Genomic DNA, 27,961 nt, shown 5'->3' on the forward strand with positions numbered 1-27,961 from the left:
AAAAGAGGTTGCTGTGGAGTGTGTCTTCCACCACCTTGGAGGTGGGGGGGCTTGTAAAACAAGCAATCAATAGACTATTAACTGAAAGGATAGAGGCCTGGGTGAAAATTGGTCTCATGCTGCCCTAAATATTTTTCTTTCTCTTAGCAGCATTCATTCAGGGTTCAGCAGCAACCAAATTAATTTAGGATAGAAGGATGCTATAATATTCGCTCTTTCAGCTATTAAGAAAATCACCCTGGCCATGACTGCTCTGTGAAAGAGCATATGCCAAGTTATGTTATCTCCTCTAGGTTTAACATGAAGGAAAGGCAGAGCAAGATAGGCTATTCAAACTGGAGAAGGCCCTTGTGACCAAGTCAGGGACTCTCCATTTGGCAGTAAGCAGAGGTTCTGAGGAAATAACTAATTCACCTTTTTAGTGGCAGCTCTTAAAGAAAGCCAGCCTTACTCTCCCCATCTTACAAATAAACTCAGAGGAAGTGACTTACCCAAGTTTGGAATAGAACCTGCATCTCCTATGCTATATTGCTGTTTGTCAAAATAACTTGTGGGAATTAACCAAGATGGACCCTGTTGTAATAGCTGAGCGCATAAAACAATCACCACCACCACCACCTCCTGTAAATTAAATAGTTCTGAAGGTTAGATCAATGCACTAACCAAATCTTACACACTTTTAGTCTTGTGTTCAATGCCTCTGGGGTTCTGTACTTGCTAAATATTAGGTTTAGCCTCTGAATATCAAGATTCTAAAATCTACCTGCAAGTCAATAGTTTTCCTAAACCTGCTAGTCTTTAAGTTAAGCCATGCATTTTTTTCCATCCAGAGCAACATCTTGCAAGCCCCTCTGTGACAGGATTCAGGGCTCCTATTCTCAGCTCTATTAACTGAGGGAGCTAAGGCCAATCACTTCATTGTTCTGTGCTTCATTCCCTCTCTCACCCTTCAGCTTGCTTTGCTTACTTTTAGAAAGCACTACTGTGCTTCCCCCCAAGAGGCTTTTAAACAGCAAAGACCAATTACTAAGCTCTCCCCAAGAGGTCACTTTAATAATTAACTACACCACTAAATGGCAGTTTTCCCAGTGACCACAGTTGTCATCAAACCTATGATCAATTGTAACAAAGGCGGCTGCTCCTTTAGTACTGGCAGCATGGACAACTTGCTCAAAACTTAACCTTTTTCCTAATGTAGATTCAACAGAAAACCCATCTCCCTTTTAGTGTGCCAATGTTTTACCCTGTGCTACAGCTTGACCAGCTAAAATTGAGCTAAGGGTGAGATCTTGACCCTAAACCAAGAAGAAACAGACTACGCTTAGTTCATTAAATACAGTTAAAACATGCCCTTTTCACTTCTTTGAATTTGTTTCTAATAAGAAACCAGTCAATTCCTCAAAGAGGAATGGGAGTGCAAGGCACGTTCACCTTCACTATCCTGCCAATTACAGGTTAGCACCAATACATGATGCAAGGAATGTTGCAGTAACAGGGAAAAAGCTCATCTTAATTGGCATTGTTCCAATTTCCTTAATACAAGCTAACCAGCAGGGGGCAGTGCAATAACATGGCTTGACCTCATATCAAGGGCCATCTGTTGCTTTTCACTACTTAAATGCTGGGATAGCATTGTCATTGGAGTTAAGCATCAGTCTCACTTAATTACATGATGTTGCATCAGTTGATTTATTACAAATGTTTCATGTAGAGACAGTTGCTAATGTGGTAAATTATGGTTGCAGAGCTCTTATTTCATCTCCCCAAGTGCATGCTTCAGACTACACTAAGGGAGCTTATGTCTACATATAGACTCTGCAGATATTGTTCTAAAACACTTAATTTGCAGTTAGCCCTGCTGGCACAGAAGCAGCTAAAGCAGCGCGCACATATGCACTGGATTGGAAAAAAAACAAATGATCAGTGACATCCTACCTGCACCAACACATTATCCTACAAGCACATTAGAACCTACCCTTTTTCAACTGCCCTGCATCTGGAAAGGGAAAGAACCTGACTGTGTAAGTACCTTCATAGAACAGGAAACTGAGTTCATCTCAGAACCTTTGTTTATTCTGCATTACTGAGCTTAAAGTCAAGCCTCTAAGTTACAGCAATCCAGCAGTGGTTGGCACTTTTCCAAAGAATAGCAGACATTAGACTTGTTCTTTCAGTGTGGGTGGTGACATCTTATTTGCCTACCCTTTTCCCTGCAAATTCTGTTGGATACAGGTCTTCCCTTCTTGTCCAAGTGTTGTTGCATGCTATTCAATAGTTGTATTTCAAGTCTCAGGCCTCTGCCTGTACTCTGTTTGAGGACTTGAGTTCCTCTCCCTCCAAAGGGGAATTCTAGGATTGCTCTTCCTGTGCAATTCATTGGCCTTATCCCAGCAGTTCAATATTTTAAAAATCAAAGTCACCATATGAGGCAAGATGATGTCTAATGAAGAAAAACAATGCTTTTTATTTATACTAAACCAGAACCAAAGAAATGAAAACACAGCTTGGATTTTACCCCATTACTACTTTGGTGCTGGAATGTACAATTGCTCCAGTCAGGCTTGTTCTCCATCTTAGAAAAGTTTGAGATGACCAGAAACTTTGTCCACTACATCAGCTGGTCCTGGTCCAATACCCAGTACAGTCCGGGAGCCTGGTGCTATTTGAGTACGGCCTGCGTCTTGAATTATACTCACAGTCAGTCCCAGGTCTTTTGCAGCAACAAGGAGTTGAACTAGAGTCTCTTCATCCGGGGCTTTGAGAACCACTTTTGGCTGTCCACAGTACTCCCACTGTTTCAGCAACTCAGGGTTTCTTCGCTGAACTTGCTTGTAGGCAGAAACTGCAGCGTGAGAACACTGTGCTGCTACTTTGCCTTTTCCCATCTTTAAGTCATTACGGACTATCAGCACCATTTTGTATTCTCCAGCCTCTCCCATTATGCTGGCTTCATTCCCCAGCTCATTTGCAAGCACAAGTGCCTTGGCTTTGGCTGGCCTAAAGAATCGCCCACGAATGCCCCAGCCCAGGCATACTCCACATGCGACTCCTGCAATTACGCTGAGGACACCAGGTTTAGAGAGAGAATCCATTGCAGATTGACTAAAACAAAAGATGTTAAGATTATCTTAATTAAACATATATCCTTTCATTTTATATGACATCTTTCATTGGAGCACCCTCATACTGTGTGGGACAATGTTCCCTTTAATTTCTTCCTTCCATATGTGGAATAAGTTTTTATGTGCAATGAGGCATATGTGGATGTATACCAGCAGCAGAAACATGTGCTAATCAGCTCGGTGGCACCTGAATCTTTCTTGGGTGACTGCCCAAGCACACAGGTTCTCCTGACCTCATGGTACATGAGAACAGAACAGTTTCTCCACTTTTCTGAATATCCCTTTTTTTCTAATGATAAAGAATAATTGGTCATGAGTCCAGAAAGCCAAAAAAACCCACCACCACCCACCCACCTCGATGTTACAAAATGTTAATGATTTTTAAATTTATTTGGCTGACTATATTCTAATAACTTTACTTGCATATGCTCAGCAAATATTTGCAGAACAGATTGGAGGTGGCCCTTGTAAGATAAACATGACACATTATGCCTCTTCTGTTTGTTTAAAAAAAAAAAAAAGCTGACATACTTTGAGAGTTAGTGGCCTGATCTCCAAAGCTGTTCAGCACCCACAACTATAGTTTAAATTCACAGAGTCGCGATGCTCAGCACTTCTGAGAGTTAGGCCAATGTGGGAAGGCTTTTGGGAGCAACAGGAAGTTGCAAACTAGTATGATGCTTTGTGGTTAATACACACTAAATTCTAATGTCACAATTCAGTGCATTGTTTTTCTTTCTCAGAGGCTACATCTACACTAACGGTCTGTTTTTCAAAGAAGCTGGGGCTCTTTTGAAAAAATCCTGTGGTGCCTCTACACATAAAATGCATTCTTTTCATATTAAATCAGAGGAACACAGCCCTTTTTCTGGTGGCCCAAGAGCACCTTTTTCCAAAAGATTCTTTCAGAAAAAAACATGTTTGGACACCTTGGGGGCACTTTTTTTTTTTTTTTAAATAAAACTGTCATCATGGCACCAGATTTTTCGATTTCTGGCCCATTGTTTCAAAAGGGGGGGAGATTATATGGATATGCTCTATCAAAGGAGTTGGTCTGGGGCAAACACATTTAAAACAAACAAAAAAATTGGTCAGGAATGGTGCTTGGTCCTGCCAAGAGGATAGGGGACTGGACTTGATGACCTCCCAAGGTCCCTTCCAGTTCTGAGAGGTGTATCTCCATATGGGGGGAGTAATAACTCAGTGATTTGAGCACTGGCTTACTAAACCTAGGGTTGTGAGTTCAATCTTTGAGGAAATCATTTAGGGGTCAATTTTTTTTATTTGAATCTTGATCTAAAGATTTCAGTAACTCAAAGGTTAAGAGTCTATTATAGCAGTGGGTGGGTTAGGTTCTGTGATTTGCAACGTTCAAAAGGTCTCGCATAAAACAGTCCCAGCCTCACACAAGTCCCATCTCCCAAACCCGTGTATCGCGGCACAGCCCATAAGAGCACCTTGCACACAGCCTGTTGGTATCTCCCCGGCCACTGGGTACCATGGGCCCGTCTAAACGGGTAGCCCCAAGTGTATCTCCCGTACCCCCACGAAGCACGCTCCAGCCTCAGACGAGGCCCGTCTCACAGGGCCCAGCGCATCCCCCACACCCGGGCACGGCCTGTCAGCATCCCGCTGAGGAGACTCAAGGCCACACCCCGACGCGGGCCTTACGTGGCAGGGAGGCCGCTCTCCTCCAGGCCCAACGCCCACGGGGGGATGACGACGAGAGGACAGGAAGCGGAGGCACCTCACCTGAGACCCGCCTCCCACTCGCCCCAAGGAGGCCGCTCGTCGTGCCGCTACTTCCCCGCCACGCGAAAGGTCTAGCCGCTTGCGGCCGCGCTCGTCGCCCGCTTGTGACGTCACACACTCACGTATCAATCCAAAATGAAGGACTCCGAGACGTGGCTCGTTTGTGAAAAGTCATTGACGCCACACGGGCTGAAAAACGAAACGGAGAAAAGCGAGGGGGGAAAAAACCCAGCCAGCCAGCGCGGATTTTCGGCCTGAACGGAAGTGATGTGCGAGGACCACATCTTTGAGGCGCGCAGGAAGTGATGAGGACTGCGATCACTTCCGGTAGGTGGAGCGGGCGAGATTTGCCCGCCCCCTCCCTACCTCCAGGTCTGGGTTGGCTCGCGCCCAGCTGTAGCAGGAGACAGAGACGCCGGGTGGAGAAGCAGCCGCTGGAGCGGGGTGAGTGCGGCTCCCGGGCCCATCTGGGTCGCTTCCTTCTCCTCGGCTGCGCTGTGGGGCCACCGACGGCCCCTGGAGCAGAAACGCCCCCCGGCAACAAGATCCCTCCCCCGCGTGTCCTGCCCTCAGCTTCCCTTCAGCCGCGGGCCTGCCTGGTGGCTTTACCCTGGATCTGAGCCTGCGGCGGGCACCGCTCGCGCTCTGCCCCGTCCCTTTTCCCGCTACCAGCCCGTCTTCCTGCGGGGATCGCCCGGGAGCAGGGACCTGCCTCGGTTCTCCGCTTGTGGAGCGAACACCTTCCTCCCATCACCGATTTACTTCAGGAGGGAGCCTCGTGGGGTGGGGGTGGTGGCAAGGGAGAGTGTCCAGGTAATCCTGTCGGCGCAGCCCACCCCAGCGACCGTGGTGCCGAATCTAATGTGCTTCTGTGACACTTTATCTGCGAGCTAAGTCCAGTCAGAGCAGCAGGAATAGCCCGTGAAATGAGAGTGATGCTCAGTTGCTGTCTCTAGAGCCAGGGCAGGTGTCTGCACTTGCTGTTCTTCACTAATGTCTTCGTTAATAACTTGGAAGGAGCCAAGGGTCCACTAATGACATTTGTAGCTAATATTATATTCAAAGGGTAGAGGAGTATTAGAGAGGATCCAGATATATAGGCAATAATTAGCAGCCAAAAAGGATTCTTCATGAAGTTCAGCATGAAAGTAAAATTCAGTATGTGAATTCGATGGAAGATAGAAATCTGATGAGAGACTAAGCGGGAGAGTGAACTGCAGACATCACTTTGGAGTGACACATGGCAGCCAAAACAGGGCGTCACTACACAGGTGTAATATCAGAATGAATTGAGAAGGGGGTTCCATATTGTTCTTGTGTGACAGTTGGTGTGCTTAGTGGCTGGGCGTCTCATTACCGGAGTGTAACATTTTGGGAAGCTTAAAGAAGAGCAAGAAAAATGGTTTGAGATTGTAGGATTTGACTCATAAGGGAAAAACTTAAACAGTTAACTGTTCGTAGCTTGACTGAGGGGTGACTAAGGCTGGGGGCATAACAGATTATGAATATTTAATGAGTGGTACATTGGGAATATGACTAGAAACAATGGGAGAAAATCTTAGGCTGAATTGCAGTGAAAACTCCTTGCTGATGAGCTGTCTTGCTGTGGCACAGTCTTCTGAGAGGACATGAGAGTTCCATTGCTTGTGACATTTCAAACCAGACTGGACAAAACTTTGGAAACTGTAGAAGGAGGGAATCTGTGTGTACTGGCTCCAGGTAGAGTCACTGATCACACAAGAAGTACTTTCCAGCTTAAGACTTTGTTTCCTAACTACCCCTTCACCAGGGATGCACCTTCCTCATCCTCCATCAGCAGGATTACCCACAGCACCATCTTAACCAGTAAATGCTGCCTTACTTGTTATACCTGGGTCATAGTCTGTTCCCGTTGGCTAATAACTGGTGTTGGCGCTTATTGTGGATCGAGACTTTTAGTTCTCATTCTGTCTCACCAGAACAAATGCTATTTAGGCAGGGTATTGGGCATTAGGACTCCTGCATTATTTAGATAAGTTGCTTATGGCCTGATTTTGACAAAAGTCAGCTGTATGATTACTTTGGTAGTGAATACTGTTTGTATATGAAACAGAGCAATTTGCATGGTGAATAGTCTCAGAGAGCATTTTTGTTTTGTGAAGAAACTGTAATTGTGAGCACAATCTGCTAGTGACCTAATTTGCCTGCACAGTCAAGAAGGTGTTAATACTTAGGTCTCTTATATGGCACTTTTCATATATGTTGACATCCAACTGCATTATATAAAGGAGAAGGAAGCATTATCCTTAATTCAGAGACAGGGGAAACTGTGCTTCTGTAACAGGTCACATGAGGGAGAACTGAAAATATCACCCAAACACATATTGTACGTGCTGGGTTTTTTTCAAGATTCTAGTTATCTTCTTTATGGCAGGCTAATCTGTAATCTAGGAAAACAACACTTGCCTATCAAATGTCTTTGCTGATGTGATTAACTTTAGTAATGCGCTCTGAGCATGTTGGAGGGAAAATAATATTGCTTAAATTGTACTAAATCCATCCAGGCATTTGTTCTTTGTCTTTACGTTCTCTTTAGAGAAATTATGATAGTCTTGATGGTATGATTCCACTCACTTCAAGACTGACATGGTAAGGCCTGTTCTGGGTTGCAAACCTTTATTCCTTCGCAACAGTAATAAAGTAAATGCTAGATGTTTCTGATGTGTGAATTTGTATTTCTGGAAAAATTCAGATTAACAGCCCCCCCCCAACCTTCCTGCGCTCCCAACATATCATGTTGATTTTGCTGCTTGAGGATATTTTTTTTAATTCCATGGTAATCATTACAACTGTTGTTTATGTGGTTATTTCAGTTTTCTTTTATAGAATGGAGAGTTTGGAAAAAACCTATTGTGCAATTGGAAAGGTCATCTTCCCTCAGCATCATCTATTAATCTGGCCAGAGCTTTTTGTCCTCCATTTAGTAGTTGAAGTTGGCAGTTGTGCGTGTTGTCTCCAAGTAGGGTTAGGAGTGGGAGAGTCAAGTTTCCAGCTTTTACATAGGGAGTGGCAGTGGGAAAAGAGCAGATGGAAAGAAAGTGCTGGCCTTGTTACTGAATGTCCTGACACTTCCATGTTTAAATCCTTTACTGACAAACTGTTTTCTGCTGTGGGAATACTTTTGGTATCTTAGTCTATCATCTTCAGTCTTTTTAATCAGCTCAGATTACAAGGCTTAACGTATAGGAAAAAATATCATATTGTGGAAAGTACTTTTAAAATTATGTATTGGGTGTGTTAGAGATTTAATATTTTGCTGCTCCCAGTAAACAGATCTTTGCTTTCCAGATTAACTGTTCTCTACGTCCAGTCAGACCAAATCTCTGCCATTTGCCTTTATTTCAGACCTGTGGTAACAGCAGGGCTGGACTGGAAGAAGCCATGTTGTTACTACCCCGGTTCACCTAGAAAATTATTACAGTTTATCTTCCATCATTCAAGGAACTGAGATTTGGAATTGGTTTCAGTTCTTGTCCCCAAGCTGCAAGCCTGCCTGTGTGTGGCCGTTCTTTTGGTATGTGGATGTGTGGGGAGACAACTTGTTATCTGGGAAGTAATATTTATTTTTTTCTGCAACCTGAGAATTAAGGCTTCTGTTGAGACAGGTCCCAGTGTTACCTGGACAGACTTTGGGATGTGAAGGGCATGCCCTTCAAGTTGGATGACTCATTCTTCAGTAGCAACAACTCTAACATGCATAACTGATTTTTTTTTCTTCCCCTAATTAAATATAGAGTCAAATAAACTTTAAAACCCTTCTGCTCCACCTGCCAGTAGTTGGTAGGGTCAGAGATTGTGAAGCTCATGGCTACTATGCCAGGACTACACTGTCTTCTGTTCACTCTAACTGTAGCCTTGCTGTATTTTTACTCATCCACAGTTAATTCCCTTTTGGTGCTAAACATATGTCTACCTTGTGACAGTCTCATTTTCCCTTTCTGTACTAAGTCTGTGGAAGCTGCTAATAGTCTGCTTGGTTGCTGCACTCTGAACATATCTACTGCAGTGTTGAATATTATGTTAGAGCTGCATTAAAAGCACTAACATTTGCAGATGGTCATCCATAAATTGCTTTGTGCCTCTTGACGTTGGGTTTAAGTAAAGGTATGGTAAAGTGATAAAGGCAGATTTTGTCTTAGTGTATTCTGAATCAAAATCAGCCTGGGTGTAACCATTTCTCCTGTGGTAACTTGATATGTAACAGGCTTAAAGAAGCATGGTTTGGTCATAGTGTTAAAGCACAAGGCTGAGTTGGAATCTCAGGGCACTGGAGTTGCACACTAATTTAGCTGCAATAATTATGAGATCTTTGGGGATCCCCTCAAGTCTCCCTTCCTAAGAGCATGCATTACCATCTCTGGATGGTTAGAAGTAGTTTCCTCTGCAACCTATCAACAAGGTTCAAAAAGAACTATATACATTTATGGAGGTTAGGTCCATCAATGACTGTTAGCCAGGATGGGTAGGAATGGGTCCCTAGCCTCTGTTTATCAGAGGCTGGGAATGGATGACAGGAGAAGGATCACTCAGTGATGACCTGTTTTATTCATTCCCTCTGAGGCATCTGGCCTCAGCAACTGTCAGAAAATAGGATGCTGAGATAGATGCACCTTTGGTCTGACCTGGTATGGTTGTTTTTTGGTTGTTTTTATGTTTACCATTCAGAGCACTATCCACAGCACCCTAGAGAAGTTCATTGAAAACCAGTTCATAGAACTGGTTCCTTGCTTCATGATCCACCTCCAGGTTGGGCGTGTTGCCTCATCTCGGCTTATGGAGTGAGGATTCTGACCTGTGATCCTGTCTTGGCAGCATGTGGTGTTGTACCACTAGACTGCTGGGCCAGCCAATTCACTCACTGCATGAAAAAACATAGGTAGGAAAAACGTCGTGAAGCCCTTGGAAGGGGAATCTCCACTAAAAAGATGGATAAAATGGGATTGTGTTTGGAGTGTGAAATTCTTTAACATGGAGTACAGCTAAGTTCTTGCTCTTCTAATGGAATAATTAAATGGCCTTTTTCAGTTTTGTTTTGTTTTGTTTTTCCATTCTGAAATTCACTAGGAAAATGTGAAATTAGAAAACTGTGTGGATACTGGTTCTAAACTGATGTCTGTCCTTTGGAAAGTGGTACAGAATTCAGTGATACTAACATTCTCTACAATTATTCTGAGTAAGTTATTTCCTTTAAAAACAATTCTAAAAATAACTTTTTAAAAACTATTTGTGGGTGTTTTAGAGAGAGAGACTGGCTGAGTTTGCACAAATAAGAATCACTGAAGATAAAGTGTGCAGCCTCGACACAGATACAGCTATGCATCACTCTGGTACTTAAGTTGTTCCAATCCTCCATGTGGAGCTGCACACACAGATAAGCCATTTTAACCCATCCAAAGCCTTACTGGAGTCAGTGAGGCTCTTCACATGCACAAAAGTTCAGTCCCTGTTGATCTAACTGCAGGATCAGCACTTTTAATCATTTGGAAAGAGAAATGTGTGATATCTGTTAAAATTGGAAGGCTGTGATGAATACAGATTAATTCTTTTTAAAAGGTATCTCGAAGTTTTCTTGAAAAGATGAAAATGTTAGTTTTTCTTTTTCCCCAGATGATTTTTCTCAAACTATACCTGACTAGAAAATGGAAAGTGGGTCTGGTGAACAGAGGCCTGACCCATTAAATAGAGGCCTGTGGTCTTTAAATTACTTTTGCTTTCCTTTGTGGGATTATACAGTTTTAGCTGGAAGACCATTTTAGTACTGGAATATATGCACTCACATGAAAGGAACCCATTATAGGTAGATCTGTGGAGATTTTTGATGCCTTTAAGATGTGTCCTAATTCTTTATTTTAATTGAATGCTTCCCTTGAGTTTTCAAAGGATTAAAACATCTGAAACTGTTACTTGTTATATTTTTCATGGACTTCTGAGAGAGTTATTAACCTCCAAATTATGAATTGTCAGTTTTCTATCATGTGACGAGCAGGCAATATTTTCCTCTATAGGGGGCAGAAGATCTGGGAGAAGAGCATTGACTTGGGTCTTGACTATCTACAGAGCTGACAAGATACTAGTCTGTCCCATTGGCTTACAGACAGAAGAGGAGCAAAAGATCTGAGATTCCTGAACAGGAAGCCAGGAGGTATATTAATGCTTCACTTGCAGCTGGGTTTTGTTCTTTAATGGGAGAAATTCATTCATGAACAGATAATGCATGACTCTCTGAGAGAGGAAAGTGTGTCTTTAGTTTGATAAGGACCAAGGCCTTTTCAACCTAGCCTTCATTAATGGATTGTTGATAACTACAGTGCTGCAGCATTGCATCTGCACTGCTCAGGGAAGACACTACTTAATGCTGATTGGAGAGCTTCACTTGTCAGCACAGGTACTTCATCTTCCTGGAAGGTTGTAGCAGTGTGGTTGGAAAAAATCCTCCTATCAACAGAGTGCTGTATGTACCAGGAGTTAGGCTGGTATAACTGCCTTGCTCCAGGATGTGGTTTTTCCACACTCCAAAGCGACACAGTTAAAGGTGGGTAAGCTGGTAGAGTAGATCAACCCTACTTTGAAGTCAATGAATTAGTAAAGTGTGTGGGAGTGGTGGAGGGCAGCAGTTTAATCTAAAGTAAAAAACCCTTTGTTTTAGATCACTGTCTCTGAATGTGTCTGTGTCCCGGTCCCTGTTTGTACATGACTGCAAAAGCAATAGATTTTAATGTTTAATTGGCCATTTGGCGTTTTTAAAAAGGGAAACGTTAGCCTTTACTGGACAGAGAAACTCACAACTGGCCATTTGTTCAAAATTGTTTCGGTGTTCTCCTACTATTTTGTGAGCAGGATTTTAGTGACCTCTCATGCTTGAATTGCAGTGAATTGTGTTAGTCAGTGTTATGAAGGTGAGTCAGAACTGGCTGGCTACCTTTTTTGTGAAGATGTTTCCTTCAAGTGGCTTTGTCAAGTTGATGCTAGTAACATTCTCCTTTAGGGTTGCTCCCAAACAGTATCAGATATCTGTAGACTCCTAGTGGTTACAGTCTAGTTCACCTGTGACAAATCATACCATTTATACTCTGTTATCTCTGTAGAATTATTCCTACTACAAGTAGGACAGGAGGGAGTTTTTTGTGTCTTGTAAAAACATGTCTAAATTGTGAAGTTGTACATCATGTAGATTGTCCAGTATTGATCTGTAGTTACACGCAGTTTACATTTACATTTAATATTTGTGTGATGGTAACAGCCACTGTTTTAGGCACTATTTAAATGCATAGTAGGACATGGTCCTGTCCTGAAGTGCTTATAGTTCAATAAAACAAACAACCTATGAGAAGTAGAAACGTGGAATTCAAACTTACTCTTGTTTTGTATGGGCAACAGTTAACTCCAGCACCATAGTTACTTCTGTGTAGCTATAATTAGTTGGATAATTACTTGTATGGCTGGGCCAGGGTGGAGGGCCCCTCAGAGGGAGCCCAAACAAACAGAAGGGCCTGTAGGACAATCACAGGCAGCTGGGTGGGAGATGGCTCAGCCTAATTGAGGCCTGCTGGCCCCAATGACTGGACTAATAATAGTCTTTTAAAAACCCTTCATAGTGGGAAGGCTGGAGAGAGGCAAGGAGACCAGAAGCAGTGAGACAAAGCGGGTTGGAAAGGAGCAGAACAGGAACCGCAGAGGGAGAGTAAGGAGCTGCTTCAGATTGAGTGGGGGAATTGTTACAGCTGCAGCCTGAAGAAGGTACCAGGGGGAATTGTCTGGGGAAGTGGCCAAGGGAGAAGAGCTGCTGCACCAAGAGCTAAGGGAGTCAGCCTTTCCCACTAGCAGCCGCATAGGGTCCGTGGGCTGGAATCCAGCACAAGTGGGCAGGGGCCAGGTTCCCCCCGGACCACCCGTTGCCCCAGTGGGGGCAACTGGGCCCTTGAGTGGGCCCAATGGAGTGAGTAGAAGCCAGAGGCCCAGGAATAGGGTTGACTTTGTCACAGTAGGCAATAGAGTTGGCTCTCCAGGGGGGATTGGAAAGATGAGAGCGCACAGGCTTTATGGGCTAATTTTGGGGGGCTGTTTTCTGTTTGTATGGGACAGCATGGAAGGTAATGTGAGGTGGTTATGGAAGAAACAAATGAACAGGATCAAGGTTACCTTTAAATGAGAGGGTGTTGGCATATGTGGGAGCAGGCAAATAAATAAGGGGAGATGTGATGGGTTTCAAAAGGGGTGAGATGCTGAAGAGGTGCGAAAGGGGAGCCAGTGAAGGACTGATGATGGAATGATAGGTAAAGAAGGTGACTTTTGAACTTCTTCTAGTGAGTAAGGGATTGGATGAATGGGAGTCCAAAAAAGAAGGGGCATCAGGAGAGGGATGGGAGGTGGGCTTTGGATCAGTGTTTTGTCATTTCAGCCGGAAGGAAGGATTTGGATTTTAAAAACCTTGCTGATGAAGAAACAGCAGGATTAAGATGGGTGAAAGGAGAAGGCTCATCAGGAGGTTACAGGCCTAAGTTCTGAAGAGGAGAATGGTGATATGGAATGGGGGAAGATTTGGAAGGAAAGCGAGGGAGTTGAGTTTTGGCCATGCGAATGATGAGATATCCAGAAAGAAATGTCTGAGAAACTAGCTATATTGTAGTTTTGGACCTAGTAGTGATCATGTACATAATGTACTCCCAGGACACAGATTTAAACTGATTACATTACATGTGCTGCAGTTATGTGGCTGTAGTGTGCACATATGTGACTGTGACAGACAGAGAAGGGGTTTTACATTGCTGTGGCAGACTTCACCCTGTGAAAAGTGGTATCTAGATCAGTGTAGAACTCTTTAGAGGGGATAGGTTGTTGGTTGTTGTTGGTTTTTGTTTAGTTTTTAAACTATCCCTGAGCAGACTTAAAATTTAGGTATAGACCAGGCCCAAGAGTAGGACTTCTAATGGCCTGTATCCTGCCCAGCACTGGAATAAGGATTATCATCCTAGTTTCGGATGATTGGCTCTAATGAGGTTTTGGTCTTGCCCTATATTGTCTTTGAAAACCATGGAGTTGTTAAAACCATTTAGAAATTTCCCTGATGTTTGAACATAATGGGGAAGGGCAGCTCCAAAATCTGAGGTACAGTAATTAAAAGGAGAAAAGCGGTTCTCAAGAAACATTCATTTACCTCTTGCAGTGCACTGTTAGCTCCCCCACCCTGGAGTGCCAAGTACATCTCCTGCATGACTTCAGTCACTGTGGTTGGAAGAAGATACTGTAGTGAGTTCCTGAGTAAACGGAACATCTCCAGGCTGGTGTTTCTGGAGATTAGCTTTGGGTAAGCTTGAGGGCTGGGTCCACAATGCTAAAAGGAAAAATTTTTATACGCCTCCTGAAAACCAGGCTGACTATGCTTTCAATATAGTTGACTGGACTTCTAAATCCGGATTTTTTATTTGGTTTTATTTGGACACTACAATAGCTTATTGTTACAAATTATTTGTTATTTTACTGCACAGTAACAGCAACTGCTTTTGTGAGTCTTTTGTTGTTGACAAAGTAACACTTTGACTAGTAGTGATTGTGATGGAAAAACATTATGAATCACCCAAAGGCTGAACAGAGCATTGTGGGGCTGGGTGGGCAGTTTGCCAAGATCCTTTTGGGAGCAAATCTCAGGATCGTGCTAACACACCAAAAGGGTGAGTAACTGATATGGAAAACTAAGGGAAAGTTGGCTTCTTGAACCCCTTACTTTGAACTACTTAGCCCTACGTTTGTGGGTCATTGCATTGTATTTTGTTGTTTACTATCTCGATATGGAATGCATTTTCTTTTCAGACGCAAGCCCACTAAATCTCTCTTGCATAACCAACTAATAAATAGAGTCACTAGAAATGACACAATCTGCCATCTCGTGGATATACTGCCCTGGTGATGTTACCAAGCATTTGTCTTTCTGTCATGTAGCATGGGTGTGGCTATCTTCTGTGCATTGATGCAATTCCACTGCAGACAATGGCCTTATGTTAGTGTAAAACTGGGGTGGATGACAAACTGGGAGAGTCTTTGTCTGTCTGCCCTGGTGGCAGTTCTGAGAACATCCTTGAACTAATGATTCTCATGTGACCGCATAGCTATGCTGCAGAGCTGCTGCTGTCTCATTTCTGCCTTCAGTGATCCTTAAGGCTTAGCAGGTTTTGTTGCCTCTCAGGTATCTGTTATTCAACAAAAGGAAGCTTTTGCAAGGTCACATTGCTTTGTCTGCTGGTAGCTTTGTCTTATTGGAACCCTTTGGCATTGGACTAAACAACAGTTTCTGTTGCACAATAACTAGAACCGTTTTGCAAACAGTGTTTCTCTTGCTCATTTGTGAATTATGGAAAATATTTCTTGAAGGAAAAACTGCATAAGTGCTTACCGGCATTTGTCTTGATTTTGTTCATGAAGCCTAGGTATTTTTGACCCTTTGTCTAAAACGGGCACAAAACAGACATCAAAAAACACTCCAGATCCACAAACCAGTTAGTCAACATTTTAATGGAATGGGGCATTCTGTCAATGACCTCAAGGTATGTGTGTTACTGAAGAGAAATTATCGCTCCGTTTTAGAGAGAGAAGTGGACGAGCTGACTTTTATATTCAAATTCGGCACATTAACACATGGTTTAAACCGTGATGGGAACTTTGAGTCACTATAGGGGCTCGTCTGCATACTTGGCTCAGTCTAATTCTTGATCTTCCCACCCCACGCCTCCACTCTCTGATTTGCTCACCTTGATTATCTTTTTCTGATTTGTCCCCCTTGCTTACTGTTTTTGGTTCTCTGTGCCTTAAATATTGAGTCTGTTCTGGTCTGGCTATGGTCTGAAGAAGTGGGTCTGTCCCACGAAAGCTCACCTAATAAACTATTTGCTAGTCTTTAAAGTGCTACTTGACTGCTTTTTGTTTTGATAGTGTATAGACTAGCACGGCTTCCTCTCTGTTTTTATTTAGTTTGTGTGGGATTTCTTACACAGCAACTATGTTGCGAAAAGCATTTGTTAAAATGGGAAAATGAGATTTGGTAAAACTCCGAATGTCAGGAAGGGACATTTGGGACAAGTCTTAGTATCTGAAATATGTTTTAACTTATGTTTTTAAATTGACTAGATTTAAAGTTGCTGCTTCCCCTTAGTCCTGCACAGCTCTGTGTCCAGCTTGGTTCTTGTTCTATATTTGTAACATAAATGAAAGGAGAAATATCTGTTTTGCAAACTACGTGCATTTCCTTCCAATGTACCAGTTATGTAGTCCCCCTTTCCTTCTATCAAAAACTGTAAATTTTATTTTATCAACTGAGACAATATTATTGGACTATTTCTTCCAAACAATTATTGAAAAGCTGTTTTTAAGATACAAGAGTTAAATTTTAAAGTATGGAACTACACTGGCCTGTGGGGGCATGGGGGGTGAGGTTTTGTTTGTCTTATTGCATAAGAATTGTCAGCTGGTCAGTAGAAAACCTCTGTTGCAATATTCTATTTTAGGCCGACCTACATGTGGCATTGCTTATACTCATGAATAAGGAAGTTCTTTAAGGATGAAAAGATCAAATAATGAGGGAACTGTGTGATTTTCAGATAGGTTTTACTGTTTATTTTATTTTATTAGATTGTGCCTCAGCAAATCTGTATCCTAGTTCTTGAATTAGGTTATTTTTATTAAGGATGTGAGCTATTTTGATGGCTTGTTGCCTGCATGATTAGGTGTTGGGCATGTGCCATCATGCAGTTTGATCTAGTTTTTAATGTGAAGGACACTGAGAATATGTAAATATGGTTTCAGTAAGTATTTCAGTAATAATATAGGTAGTTTTTTCCATTTATAACTTGGCTTTGTAACTCGGTTCTCTGCAAAGCCAGCTGGTAGCATACAGTTATCTGCCTGAGATCCAGCACAGCAGTTTCTGATTTTTGAGTTCAGAACTGAAGTGTGGTGAACACAGATGCATCACGTTAACTGTAGCTAGTGCTTAAATTAAAGCATGTCTTAAGTGACAGCTCAAGGAATCAGCAACAGTGGGTTGCCTAGTAGAAGTGGCAGTTAAAAGTTGAGCAGCATTGTACCATAGAGAGTTCTGTAAATAATGCTGGGAGTCACATCGGAGACTTATTATGCAGTTCTAAGTTTCTGTGTGTGAGAGAGTTGTGGCTTAAGATCACCATGTTGTCGAGTCATTCACTTCCAACATGTATATCACATACAAGGGGTGTCCAACACATGGCCCATGGGTCAGAATCCAGCCCGTAGAGCCGGCAGCAGCACCGTTTTGAAAGTTGGCTGGGCAGCTCCTAGGTGCATGTGGCTCTTTAAGTAGCCATTTATGGCTGCTGCCGCTCACTGCTCCTCCTACTCCATTCCCTACTGCGCTGAAAGAATTAAAACTCAATTTAATTGGTTTAACGGCTGACAGGAGGGATGCAGCTATTAAACCAGTTAAACTGAGTCCCATTATTTCAGCGTGGCAGAGCAGGGAGCCACATGTGCTTCAGGTAGGGGTGGGAGTCAGAGGGTTGGGGGGAGCCTCATAGTGATGCAGAGGAGGAGATGTTGGCCCTGCGAAGGTGCGGGGGAGGAGGTACAGTACCCAGAGCTCCTCTGTAAGAGAAATTAATCCTGGGCTTGGGGCTACGAGGGGTTAAGCTTCAGGGTGGAGGGGTGGTTTGGGGCTGTGAGATGTTTAAGCCTGGAGGTAGTGGGGGTGGGGGGTGGGGCTATGATGGGTTAAGCCTGGGGTTATGGGGGCAGGTTTGTAGCTATGGGCTACGTCTACACGTGAAGCCAACATCGAAATAGCTTATTTCGATGTAGCAACATCGAAATAGGCTATTTCGATGAATAACGTCTACACGTCCTCCAGGGCTGGCAACGTCGATGTTCAACTTTGACGTTGCGCGGCACCACATCGAAATAGGCGCTGCGAGGGTACATCTACACGCCAAAGTAGCACACATCAAAATAAGGGTGCCAGGCACAGCTGCAGACAGGGTCACAGGGCGGACTCAACAGCAAGCCGCTCCCTTAAAGGGCCCCTTCCAGACACAGTTGCACTAAACAACACAAGATACACAGAGCCGACAACTGGTTGCAGACCCTGTGCCTGCAGCATGGATCCCCAGCTGCCGCAGCGGCAGCCAGAAGCCCTGGGCTAAGGGCTGCTGCCCACGGTGACCATAGAGCCCCGCAGGGGCTGGAGAGAGAGCATCTCTCAACCCCCCAGCTGATGGCCGCCATGGAGGACCCGGCAATTTCGACGTTGCGGGACACGGATCGTCTACACGGTCCCTACTTCGACATTGAACGTCGAAGTAGGGCGCTATTCCGATCCCCTCATGAGGTTAGCGACTTCGACGTCTCGCCGCCTAACGTCGAAGTTAACTTCGAAATAGTGCCCAACGCGTGTAGCCGTGACGGGCGCTATTTCGAAGTTAGTGCCGCTACTTCGAAGTAGCGTGCACGTGTAGACACAGCTATGGTGGGTTAAGCTGAGGGGGGCAGTTTGGGGCTGCAAGGGGGGTTAAGCTGGGTGGTGGGGTGGTTTGGAGCTATTTTATGTTCAGCATGTAAAAAATTGCCAAGTGGCCCTCGATGGGGGGCGGGGGGAAAAGGTTGGACGCCCCTGTGTAATACTATTGGAAGATAAATCAGTGTGGCTATGGGTGGCTTGGACATTGGCACATGGATGCAGGATCTCGCCTCTTCATCCTCAGAATAAGTATTTAGTGGGATCTTGTCTGTTATAGGTAAACATTATACTTACGGTTTTGGTTTTTTTTCTTCTTGTAGAGCTTCATAAGTGACTGATCTATGAAATGGCAGAGAATGGAACAGATTGCGACCAGAGACGCATAGGAATGGTCAAAGAACAGCACAATGGGAGCTTCACAGGTAAGCTGAAAATGGCTATTCCTCTTGCAGACTGGTCAATCAGGTACCTGCAATTTCCCTCAAAAAGAAATCTCGGGGAATGTATGGGTTGGGAAACAGGCCCAGGTAGAGCTGAGGGGTTAGTGATGTAAAAAGGTGTGGCCTAAATCTTTTCTGTAGGCTTAATGTGCATTAATCCTATTGACTTAAATAAATTTAGGCTTAAGAGCTGCAGTGTCAGGTGCTAATTTAAAAAAACAAAACAAAAAACAGAAAACCCCCAAAACCTTTTAGTGGGTATTTGGATTTAGAGAGCACTCCAAGCAAGCCAGCCTTTTGGTACTACAGAGATTGTACTTGGCTAATGAAAAATCTGCCCTGCTTTGGGAGAAACTCACATTTTGAATTTCTGAATTTGTCCATCGATAAACAATAGCTTGCCATTTGCTCAGGGTGAATTACCAACAAAACAAGTAACTTCTCTTGGTCATTCTTTGCAGATTTTTTGTCCAACGGCCTTTTCTTTGAACTAACATATTAGATTATGGAATCTTATGAAACGATAGTGTTGGCTGCTTTGTGCTGTATTTGAGAAAAATTATCACAATCTTATCTTGTTTCCTGTCAGCTTCATATGGTTTGTATGTGCCAGTTCATATCATATACATTTCAGCATTCTGTTTCTTTTTCTTATCTGCTTTGTCTTTAGTAACGGGTAACCTTAAATGTATACTCTGGTCTTCACTATTCTGAAACCAGTGGGTACATTCCAGTGCTTTGCTTCCCTTCTTTCTCATGTTCTTGAACAGAATAATCTCCTGCTGTTATACCATTTGTTTTTGGTGGTGTCTTTGCCAAATTTCTTCAGATCCACTCATTTATTGCTTTTTAATTATCCTATGCCTCCTCATGCTATTTTCTATTGCAAAGCGTATGGTCTTTTTCAGTCCCTTGTTCCTTTTGTTGGTATTTGCTCATAGTCTTGTAGCATCTTCATTAAAGACGGTCTGTGGAATGGCAGAGAATGGAACAGATTCTGAAACCAACAATATACTACTTGTAAAAGAGGGGTTGGATGTCTTTATAGACAACAAAACTGTGTAGACTCTTTATACTCGTGTTTCAGAAGAGAGACAGAAGTCCTTGCTTCAGCAGCTTAAACAAGCCTTTAACTAATAGCAGTTGGAAAGAGGCTTCCCTGGAAGGCAAGTTATTCCAAATCTGCCTTCTACAGCGTTTCTTGCACGCCCCTCTAAATCATCTGAAACTGGCTACTGTCAAATACAAGATACTGGATGAGATAGAACCAGTGGCTCATCCAATATGCCGTTCATTTGTGAAGTATCAGAGGCTGTCTTACAAGGGAACATAGACCAGCGCATAAAATTCAGGACTAGCAATGAACTGAACTTGGATTCTAGTTCTGTTTATGCCATGCATAGGGCAGACCACGGCCACATCTGTCTTGCAGGAGTGTGAGATTTACCTGTTAGAGTGTGTTAAACGTTCTCAGCCTGTAAAGCACTATAGAAATATTTGACTTTATTAGATGTACAAAATAGTAGAAAAGTCGTTGTTAGTTGGAATATGAGGGTAACAGATCTATATCTTGGTTTGCTTCATAATTCATCTGCTTACATTGGTGCACCCATGCTCTTCTCACAAACCTGGCAAAATCCTTGATTTACACTGTCTTGGACAAATCCTCCTGATCCAAAGTACTGTAGTTAGTTTTTATTAGTGTTTATGGTAGTCTCGATAACTACACTAAATAATGCCCATAAAAATCCTTCCATTCTTGTTCTCTCACTTTTAATGTGTAACATCAGGGATTGTTAAACCATGTTCAGGGTTTAGTCTTATAACTGAATTATTGCAATGAAACCTCTTCACATTTATAATGTCTTAGTTGGCTCAGGACAGCAGTTTGAACAAAAAAGTGCTTTCTAGATGAGACCTATTTTTGTTCCCCCCACCCCACCCCAGTGGATTTACTTTGTGTGATAGAGGGGATGAGCCTTTGTAAGTAACCATTTAAACATGGCCTGAGGTTCAGTACCCAGTGAAACATGTTCTTCTGTACTTACACAGTGACCAGCAGACAAAAGTGTGCACATGCAGTTCAATCCACTTTGATTGGAAAAGTCCAGATATAGTCATGGAAGGGGACTAAATTAAAAAGTTCAAGACACAAGTTGGCTTCTGTAATGCTGAAGGTATTGGCTGATCATAACTGGTTATGGAGACAAGTGGTCTAGTCTCTTGCACAAAGATTTACAAACCCTAAGATCCTTGCAGCCCAGCTTGACACATTCCTTGTTTAAATATTTCCATGGAACTGTCTAAAGGTTGAACCTCTCTGATCCAGAACACTCATCTCGCAAACTCTGTAATCTAGTATGATTTTAGTTAGCTGGACTTATCGTGGGCATGGTCAAGTTTCCTGTGGTCCCATAACGTTTTTTTCCAGCCATGAGTCCTGGCTCTCAGTGTTTTGTGCTTTATATTTAATCAGTGTTTTGTGCTTTATATTTAGCTTTAATTTACCCTTAAATGTCTTCTAAGCACCCAGTAAGCAGTGAAAGTGTTGGTAATGCTGCTAGACAATATTGACTTCCCATCATCTGGCAAATTCTCTCCGTCAGCATTAGTCAGGTCCCCAGGATCCTGAACCAGAGAGGCTCAACCTGTGCAAGGGTGGGGGAGGTGGAGGAGATGACTGCTGTGAGCACGCGTGTTAATTTCCCAGGGAACTTAATATTGTGGAACTTTTGGTTGTGGTGGGATGTGAACTGTCAGCTTGTCAGTGTATTTATTCTTCCATCCGTCTTCATTTCCAGACCCTTCTTTGCTGAGCGAACGGATGCGAAGGGACCGAGAAGAGAGGCAAAATATTGTGCTCTGGAGACAACCACTCATTACCTTGCAGTATTTTTTCCTGGAAACCCTTATAAACTTGAAGGAATGGACCATAAAGTAAAGATCATCTTTCATTTCCACCCCTAAACTCTGCAGGGGAACCCATGCTTTGATTCAATAGCTCACTGTGGCATCTCAAATTCTGTGATGATTCATGTTTATAAATCTGTTTCAAAGAGAGTTAGGTTTTTTGTTTTTTTTTAAACAAATCATATTCCCAGCTGCTCACCAAAACTTGTGTGTAAATTATGTTGGTATCAAACTCCAAATTACCTGGATAGATAAAAGAAGCAGAGTCTTTATTTCTGAATAGTTTGACTATCCCTCTTAGCATTGATAAGATATGCTTAGGAGCCCTGATGACATGAACTATTGAATTAAGGATTACATCTAGAACCGAGCTCAGATTTTATGAACATCTGCCTTTGAAACTCATTAAGGGATATTAGTAACTTCATATCAGGGCAAAGTTCAAGATTACATGGCAATTGTACTGCTGCTGCTGAGACTCTAGAGAGGACTTTGCTTCTAACCTGCATGCTCCTTTCCACAGAAAAGACTCTATAGTAGAGTTGTTTCTAAACCATTACTTTCAAATGGTACATTGACTTATCTCTTGCCATGAGTAGGATCTTACCCCCAGCCTGTCTAACCTCCCTTCCTAATGGGGGAATATATAGTGAAGTTTCTTAGAGTATGTTTACACTTAATGGGAGATATCTCTGGGGTCCACAGTCAATCCCATGTACTCCTGATTTCATGAGGAGTAAGAGAGTTGATGGCAGAAACACTCGTTATCAACCTGCCTCAGTGGAGACAGACATTACAGTTGAGTTTGCCATAGCTAGAATTGCATATGTGCAGTTGACTGTAAGGTCTTCTGTAGACCAAGCCTTTGTGTGTTAAATATGAAAATGTTTGTATTAGAGAAGGATGACTATGAATAAAGTTCTCAAGGGAGAAAACTATTATAACAAGCCATCCTAGCATGCGGGTAATTAATAGACTTGTGTTCAGAAATGAACCCGGGATTATTTTCCAACTCAGTAGGTATGCTGTGAGGTGGTCATGGGAAATATCAATAATGCCACTGTTAGAATGTCCCTTACTGAGGGCTTGTCCATATGGAGACTTGGTGCACAGCAAGCTTTGGTGTGAATTTACCCTGCACCAGCCTGCTATGTACATGGATGCACACTCTGAACTTCTAGTGCACAGCTGCAGGGCCCATGTGGCCACTTACTGTACAACAGGCTCTCAAGCATAGTCATGTCTTGACTTGCTATGCACCAAGTGTCTGTGCAGACAAATCCTTTAGTCGGTTGAGATTGGTGATGATAAGCTGCGTTCACTCACATTCCAGGCCAGAAGCAGAGTGCACATAAATAGGGGCCCATTCAGAGGAATGAGTAACTTAAAAGCTGAGTTTCTGAAATGACACATCTGAAGAAATAGTTTCTTTTATAGCATAGTCCTAAAGTGCATCCTTTTGCATGTCCTGCTTTCTTTCGGTTTTCTTTGGATTGTTCCTTTTGAGAACTGTTTTTCTGTGTCACGTGTTATGCATTTGTGACAGCTGCTTATTTAAAATTCTCTCAAGTACACTCTGGAAGATAACATTTAGGTTGATACTTTGTCCAGTTTGACTGTTAACAGGTGTTCTATGTATTAAACTTGTGTGCATCTGTCTCCCATCTTATATTGTAACACAGCAATATTTTGGAGGCTGACATTATGCAGAATTCATAGAAAATAACTTTCCTGATTTTTACTATCATCTATTAACAGACACAAATTCAGATTGTCCTATGCTGGGTTATAATATACTGTTAAATGATGCTTTAAAAAGTGACTGTCAATCTAAGAATTGCACTTTTATGTGAATTCTTAACCTAGTGTTATAAGTAACGTCGTTATTTCTACAACTGAAAGAGATTAGTGAATTTTCACTTTGTTTTATTATGTATTTGAGTGCTTGGTGTTAAGTAAATTTCAGTGTTTTCCCTGTGTGGAGGTTCCCCCCAGTTAATTGTGGGAGGCTCACACATTGTGGCAGAGGGAGGGAAAAATGCCATATAAAGGCAGGTGTGGATGGAAAAAAAAAACCACAAAAATTGGCAGGGGACCAGAGTGGTAGCTGAAACTTTATCTGTTTTAAAATTTACTCAGTTCCGTTGATAGTGTCATTTTAAAAACATGGTGAAAGAGAAATCCGAATGTGCTGTAAAATGGCATTAAGTGAGATTGTAACTTTGTAAGATTGACAAGAAAAGGATAAAATAAATGATATCTCTTTAGCCAGATGTGTACAGCGGAATGTGAGAAACAGTCTTATTGCAGCCTTGTAAAGCTAGACAGACACAAGAGCCAGTTTGGCTGAATCTCAGATTACATTAAGAAATATTTCACCACTTCCTCCTTCCCACTGTTAGTTTCCTTATACTTGCTAATTAACTGGATGGTTTTCACATTACATTTTTCTAACCTGCAATAAGAGACCTTTTCAAGGTTTGTTTTTCTCAGATTAAGAGAGAACCCAAATAGTTATAAAACGACCCTTCATAAATCCACTTTGGCCTACTGGTCAAAGCATGTGCTAGGAGTTTTAGCTTCTTGTTCCCAGTTTTCTCACCGACTTACTGTGACCCTGGGTAACTTACTTAACTGCTTTGAACTTTGCTCTACCTCTCAGTAAAGTTAATAATATGGCACTACCACTTATCTTGGGTGTCAAGGCTTAATACTTGTAGAACATGGAGTTTATTGGATGAAAAATTTTTTCAGTGTGTGTAGTAGAACCCTTTTATTCCAGTTTCACATGAAATGAGAGTCCCATTAAAGAATCAAGACTCTTGAGTTATTTTATGAGAGCTTTTACCTGTATCTTAAAATTACAAATTTGTCAGGCTACATTTTTTTTTATGAACCCCAACAAATGTGTTCTTCAGTGACACAGAAGTGACTTTGCAATGCTTGCAAAAATATAAATGACCTAATTGCAATTTGTCTTTTAAGATTGTGGCATCGTCGAAGTATCGTGCTGTCTTTTTTGCTGCTGCTTGCAGTGCTTACATCTGCGTATTATATAGAAGGAACACATCAACAGGTATGCAGTTTATCCAAGTTTATTTTTTTTTGTGTGCTGGGAACTTTCTGTCCTTACCTTATCAAAACATTCACTGAGGGGATTGAGTAGTATCGTACAGGAATGGTAGTGCATTCCCCTGAGTGTTCATTTTATTCAGTTGTTAATTCCCTTTGTAGTGTGCTCCCTTCTGCCATGTGGTCAATGAATCATAGGTCTTCCCTATTTCTAAAGTATCAGATTATTAAATACATGCCTCTGTAGCCACATGTATTCTACCTGTCATCCATCTCTCAATAAGTAATTCTCTGCAAAGCTGTAGTGCCACTCCACATCTGCTTTTCAGAGTGATCAGCCCCAGACCATGCTGTCAGGTAAACAAAAGCTAAACATGACCACAGTCTACCAAAATGTCAGGGCTCACAGGTAAATTGTTTCTTCCTCTGCACAGAGGACTTCCCAAACCATCTAGTTTTTTTTTTTTCTCTGAACATAGAATGATTTAATGGACCGAGCAAGGGGGAGAAACCAAGAGCACTTAGTTTGAATCCTAGCTTACTGCTTATGCTGTCTCCCTCCATTTTTAAAATGGCTTTTATTTCTGTCTCTCAGGAGATATGAAGATTGATTTTTTTTTTTTTTCCCCCCCCCACTGATGAAAATATGTGTACAGCAGGGAGGAAGGAACACCCCCCCCCACAGTCTCTGATCTTGTCTTGTGGGTGGCAGCCCTGTCAGCCCATCCCTGCAAAGAAGCTAGCTCACTGGAAGCCATCTGCTAGCTGTCCCTTCTTTTTGCTCTGAATCTCTTCCATGCAGCCCTTACAGATTCTAAAATCTTGCCTAAATTTCACCTCCATGCACTTTTCCAGTCAGAGATCTGGCTTGCCCACCTGTGGTACTTGCTGCAATGTGTTGCAAGTGCCAGAAGTATCCCAATTCCCATGCCAGATCTTATAGTAATCTGGTACAATAGCTTTTTGGTATAATTCTGTGAGACCTAAGACTAGGTGAACCCAATGAGTCATGCACATGGGGAAGAATCTTGAACAGTGTTAACAGTGAAGTGTTAAAGTACATTTCATTCTGCCACGCTGTTAAGCTAATTGCCTTTAGGTACTTTTACAGGCATAGCGAGAACCTCATTGTTGCTGTAGAAATGTTTGGCAGGGCTAAACAGATCACCCTTTGCACTTCAACTGGCTTTTGACTCCCAACCTCGGGAGATTCATTTTCTGATTGGTGTCAGTCCCTTTCATTGGCTAGCATTCAGTATAAAAAAAATGGCCTCTAGTCCTTGTTGTCTGCTGTCCTTTCATGTGACTCATCTTGTTCTTATCCTTGACCTAGAAAATCAAGATTCTGTAATGTTGCAGAATTCCTACACTTACTGTTCTATATTTAACACAGACGTACCATATTTAAATCCAGAGGCTAGTAGAATAACCCCTTAGGACTTCCCCTTCCAAGTGTACTCTTATTAATGCTTTTGTTAAGAAGATACAGAAACACACAGTCATACTACATGGATCGTGATTGTCATAGCTGTAAGTCTGTTTGGCCTCTGAAATGAGTTAGCAGCTCAGTACACTTTCCAGTGGATAAATATCTACCTCACAAAAACTGATATGCACAAAAAAAACAGTCTCTCTCAGCCTGTAACTAGGGCGCCCTCATGCAAGGCTGGAGCTATGAGGGCCAGCTCTTAGTGAGCCATAATAATGTTCATGATATCCTCGGCTATAGGCACCACCCCCACAGCTCCTATTAGCCACGAACCATAGAAGCTGTGTGGGCAGCATCTGCAGGTGAGAGCTGTGTGAGGAAGCACCTGCCCACCTCCTGCACCCCAAGTCCGGACTCAGCCCTAAGTCCCTTCCATACCCTAATTCCTTCCCAGAGCCTGCATTCTTACCCTCTGCCACAGTCCTGAGCCCCCTCCCAGAGCCTGAAGATTGTAGTGGCATCTGACTGGGAGAGTTGGCAATCCTGATCCCAAAGACTAGGGAAAGCCCCAAGCTTCCTCCATCCCCTTACACCTGTGGTCTGAGACTGATTTTTTTATGGGGGTCAGTGGTCACTGGTGGGGGGGAAAAAGGTTCCCTTCCTGACCTCTGCTTTAGAGATCAACTGAATTTCCATTTCGCCACTAGGTGGCTCTGACAGATTTGGGATGAAGTTGTTTGGCAGAGCATTGTGCAGAAATCTACACTAATTCTATACCTGATCTGTAGATTCTGTTTAACCATCCCATAACCTTCCATAGGGTGCTTTATCAGGTCGTCTGCTTTATCATGCAAACATTAATGGTGGCTGGAACTGAATTACCATTATACCATTGAGTGCACTCAGTAGCCTTTTTTGGATCATGGCTGTTTATATCTAACATTTTTTAACCCTAGCAGCAGTACCTCTATATAGATCAGTCTGTTTTTAAGAACTGTCTAGAATTCCACTTTGCTCATTTTAAAATGGATAAATTATATTAAGCACTTAGCAGGAGCCAAGAACTTTTCTTTCCTCCTCCATGAGAATTCACTCGTTCTCATTTTCTTTTGTGATTTTTTTTTTCCTTGTTTTTCAGTATGTGCAGTATATGGAGAAAAAATTCTTATGGTGTGCCTACTGGGTAGGCTTGGGCATTCTGTCCTCTGTTGGACTTGGAACAGGGCTTCATACTTTTCTACTCTATTTGGTAAGAAACCTACAATTATATTTTTACAGTCACATGATTTTGTTTTAGAAAGCATTTTGCTTTGAGATCTGTGGATGAAAAGTGCTATGTCAGCGTTAGGTGATACCTACTTCTGAACTTCAGAAAGATTCATCCATGCTGTTGAGTCTGTGTGATGTCATCTTTGCTAGATGGTGTTCTGTGACCACTTTCTGTTTTCTGTATGCTGTGTATCATACTGAACTCTTGACAAAATCCTGCAGTTGTAGATGTCCTTTACCTTGCAGAGTTAGGCTCGTAATTTCTAATGCTAATTTTCAATGCTCTCTAATTCATTCACTTAAATAAGCGAGGAGCTTTTATAGTATGACAGACAGAAAGTGGGCCTGGACTGTGGGTGTTGGTTTTTTTTTTTTGTTTGTTTGTTTTTTGTAGATCAAAATATTAATTTTCACAGCTGAAACTTTTGAAACATGCAGCAAATTATTCTTGTGG

The 27,961-nt window shown here is 42.4% G+C and overlaps 2 protein-coding genes across 5 annotated transcripts in view; one reads left to right on the top strand and one right to left on the bottom strand.

The window, feature by feature from the left end:
- Nucleotides 1–2,434: 2,434 nt before the first annotated feature.
- Nucleotides 2,435–5,143, bottom strand: PTRH2 (peptidyl-tRNA hydrolase 2). 2 transcript variants are annotated; one of them, XM_075014081.1, is made up of 2 exons: nucleotides 4,997–5,143; nucleotides 2,435–3,102 (listed from the first exon to the last, which is right to left on the bottom strand). In XM_075014081.1, exons 1-2 carry the CDS (start codon nucleotides 5,047–5,049, stop codon nucleotides 2,574–2,576), a joined length of 582 nt encoding a protein of 193 aa, XP_074870182.1. In that variant the 5' UTR covers nucleotides 5,050–5,143; the 3' UTR covers nucleotides 2,435–2,573. The 2 variants fall into 2 exon arrangements, with proteins under 2 accessions (XP_074870182.1, XP_074870184.1); XM_075014083.1 differs by having other exon boundaries at nucleotides 4,875–5,132.
- A 76-nt stretch (nucleotides 5,144–5,219) lies between these two features.
- Nucleotides 5,220–27,961, top strand: part of VMP1 (vacuole membrane protein 1) — a 101,838-nt gene continuing 79,096 nt past the window's right edge. The window contains exons 1-6 of one of the 3 annotated variants that reach the window (XM_075013505.1): nucleotides 5,221–5,318; nucleotides 10,919–11,055; nucleotides 18,708–18,809; nucleotides 21,629–21,764; nucleotides 24,723–24,813; nucleotides 27,377–27,487. In XM_075013505.1, coding sequence (XP_074869606.1) covers nucleotides 18,734–18,809; nucleotides 21,629–21,764; nucleotides 24,723–24,813; nucleotides 27,377–27,487 — 414 coding nt within the window. In that variant the 5' untranslated portion in view covers nucleotides 5,221–5,318; nucleotides 10,919–11,055; nucleotides 18,708–18,733. Of the gene's footprint in view, nucleotides 5,319–10,068; nucleotides 10,087–10,918; nucleotides 11,056–18,707; nucleotides 18,810–21,628; nucleotides 21,765–24,722; nucleotides 24,814–27,376; nucleotides 27,488–27,961 lie in introns of those variants that run through there. The other 2 variants (XM_075013506.1, XM_075013504.1) reach the window with 2 other exon arrangements.

This window comes from Carettochelys insculpta, chromosome 19 (assembly GCF_033958435.1).
Source record: "Carettochelys insculpta isolate YL-2023 chromosome 19, ASM3395843v1, whole genome shotgun sequence".
NCBI lineage: Eukaryota > Metazoa > Chordata > Testudines > Carettochelyidae > Carettochelys > Carettochelys insculpta.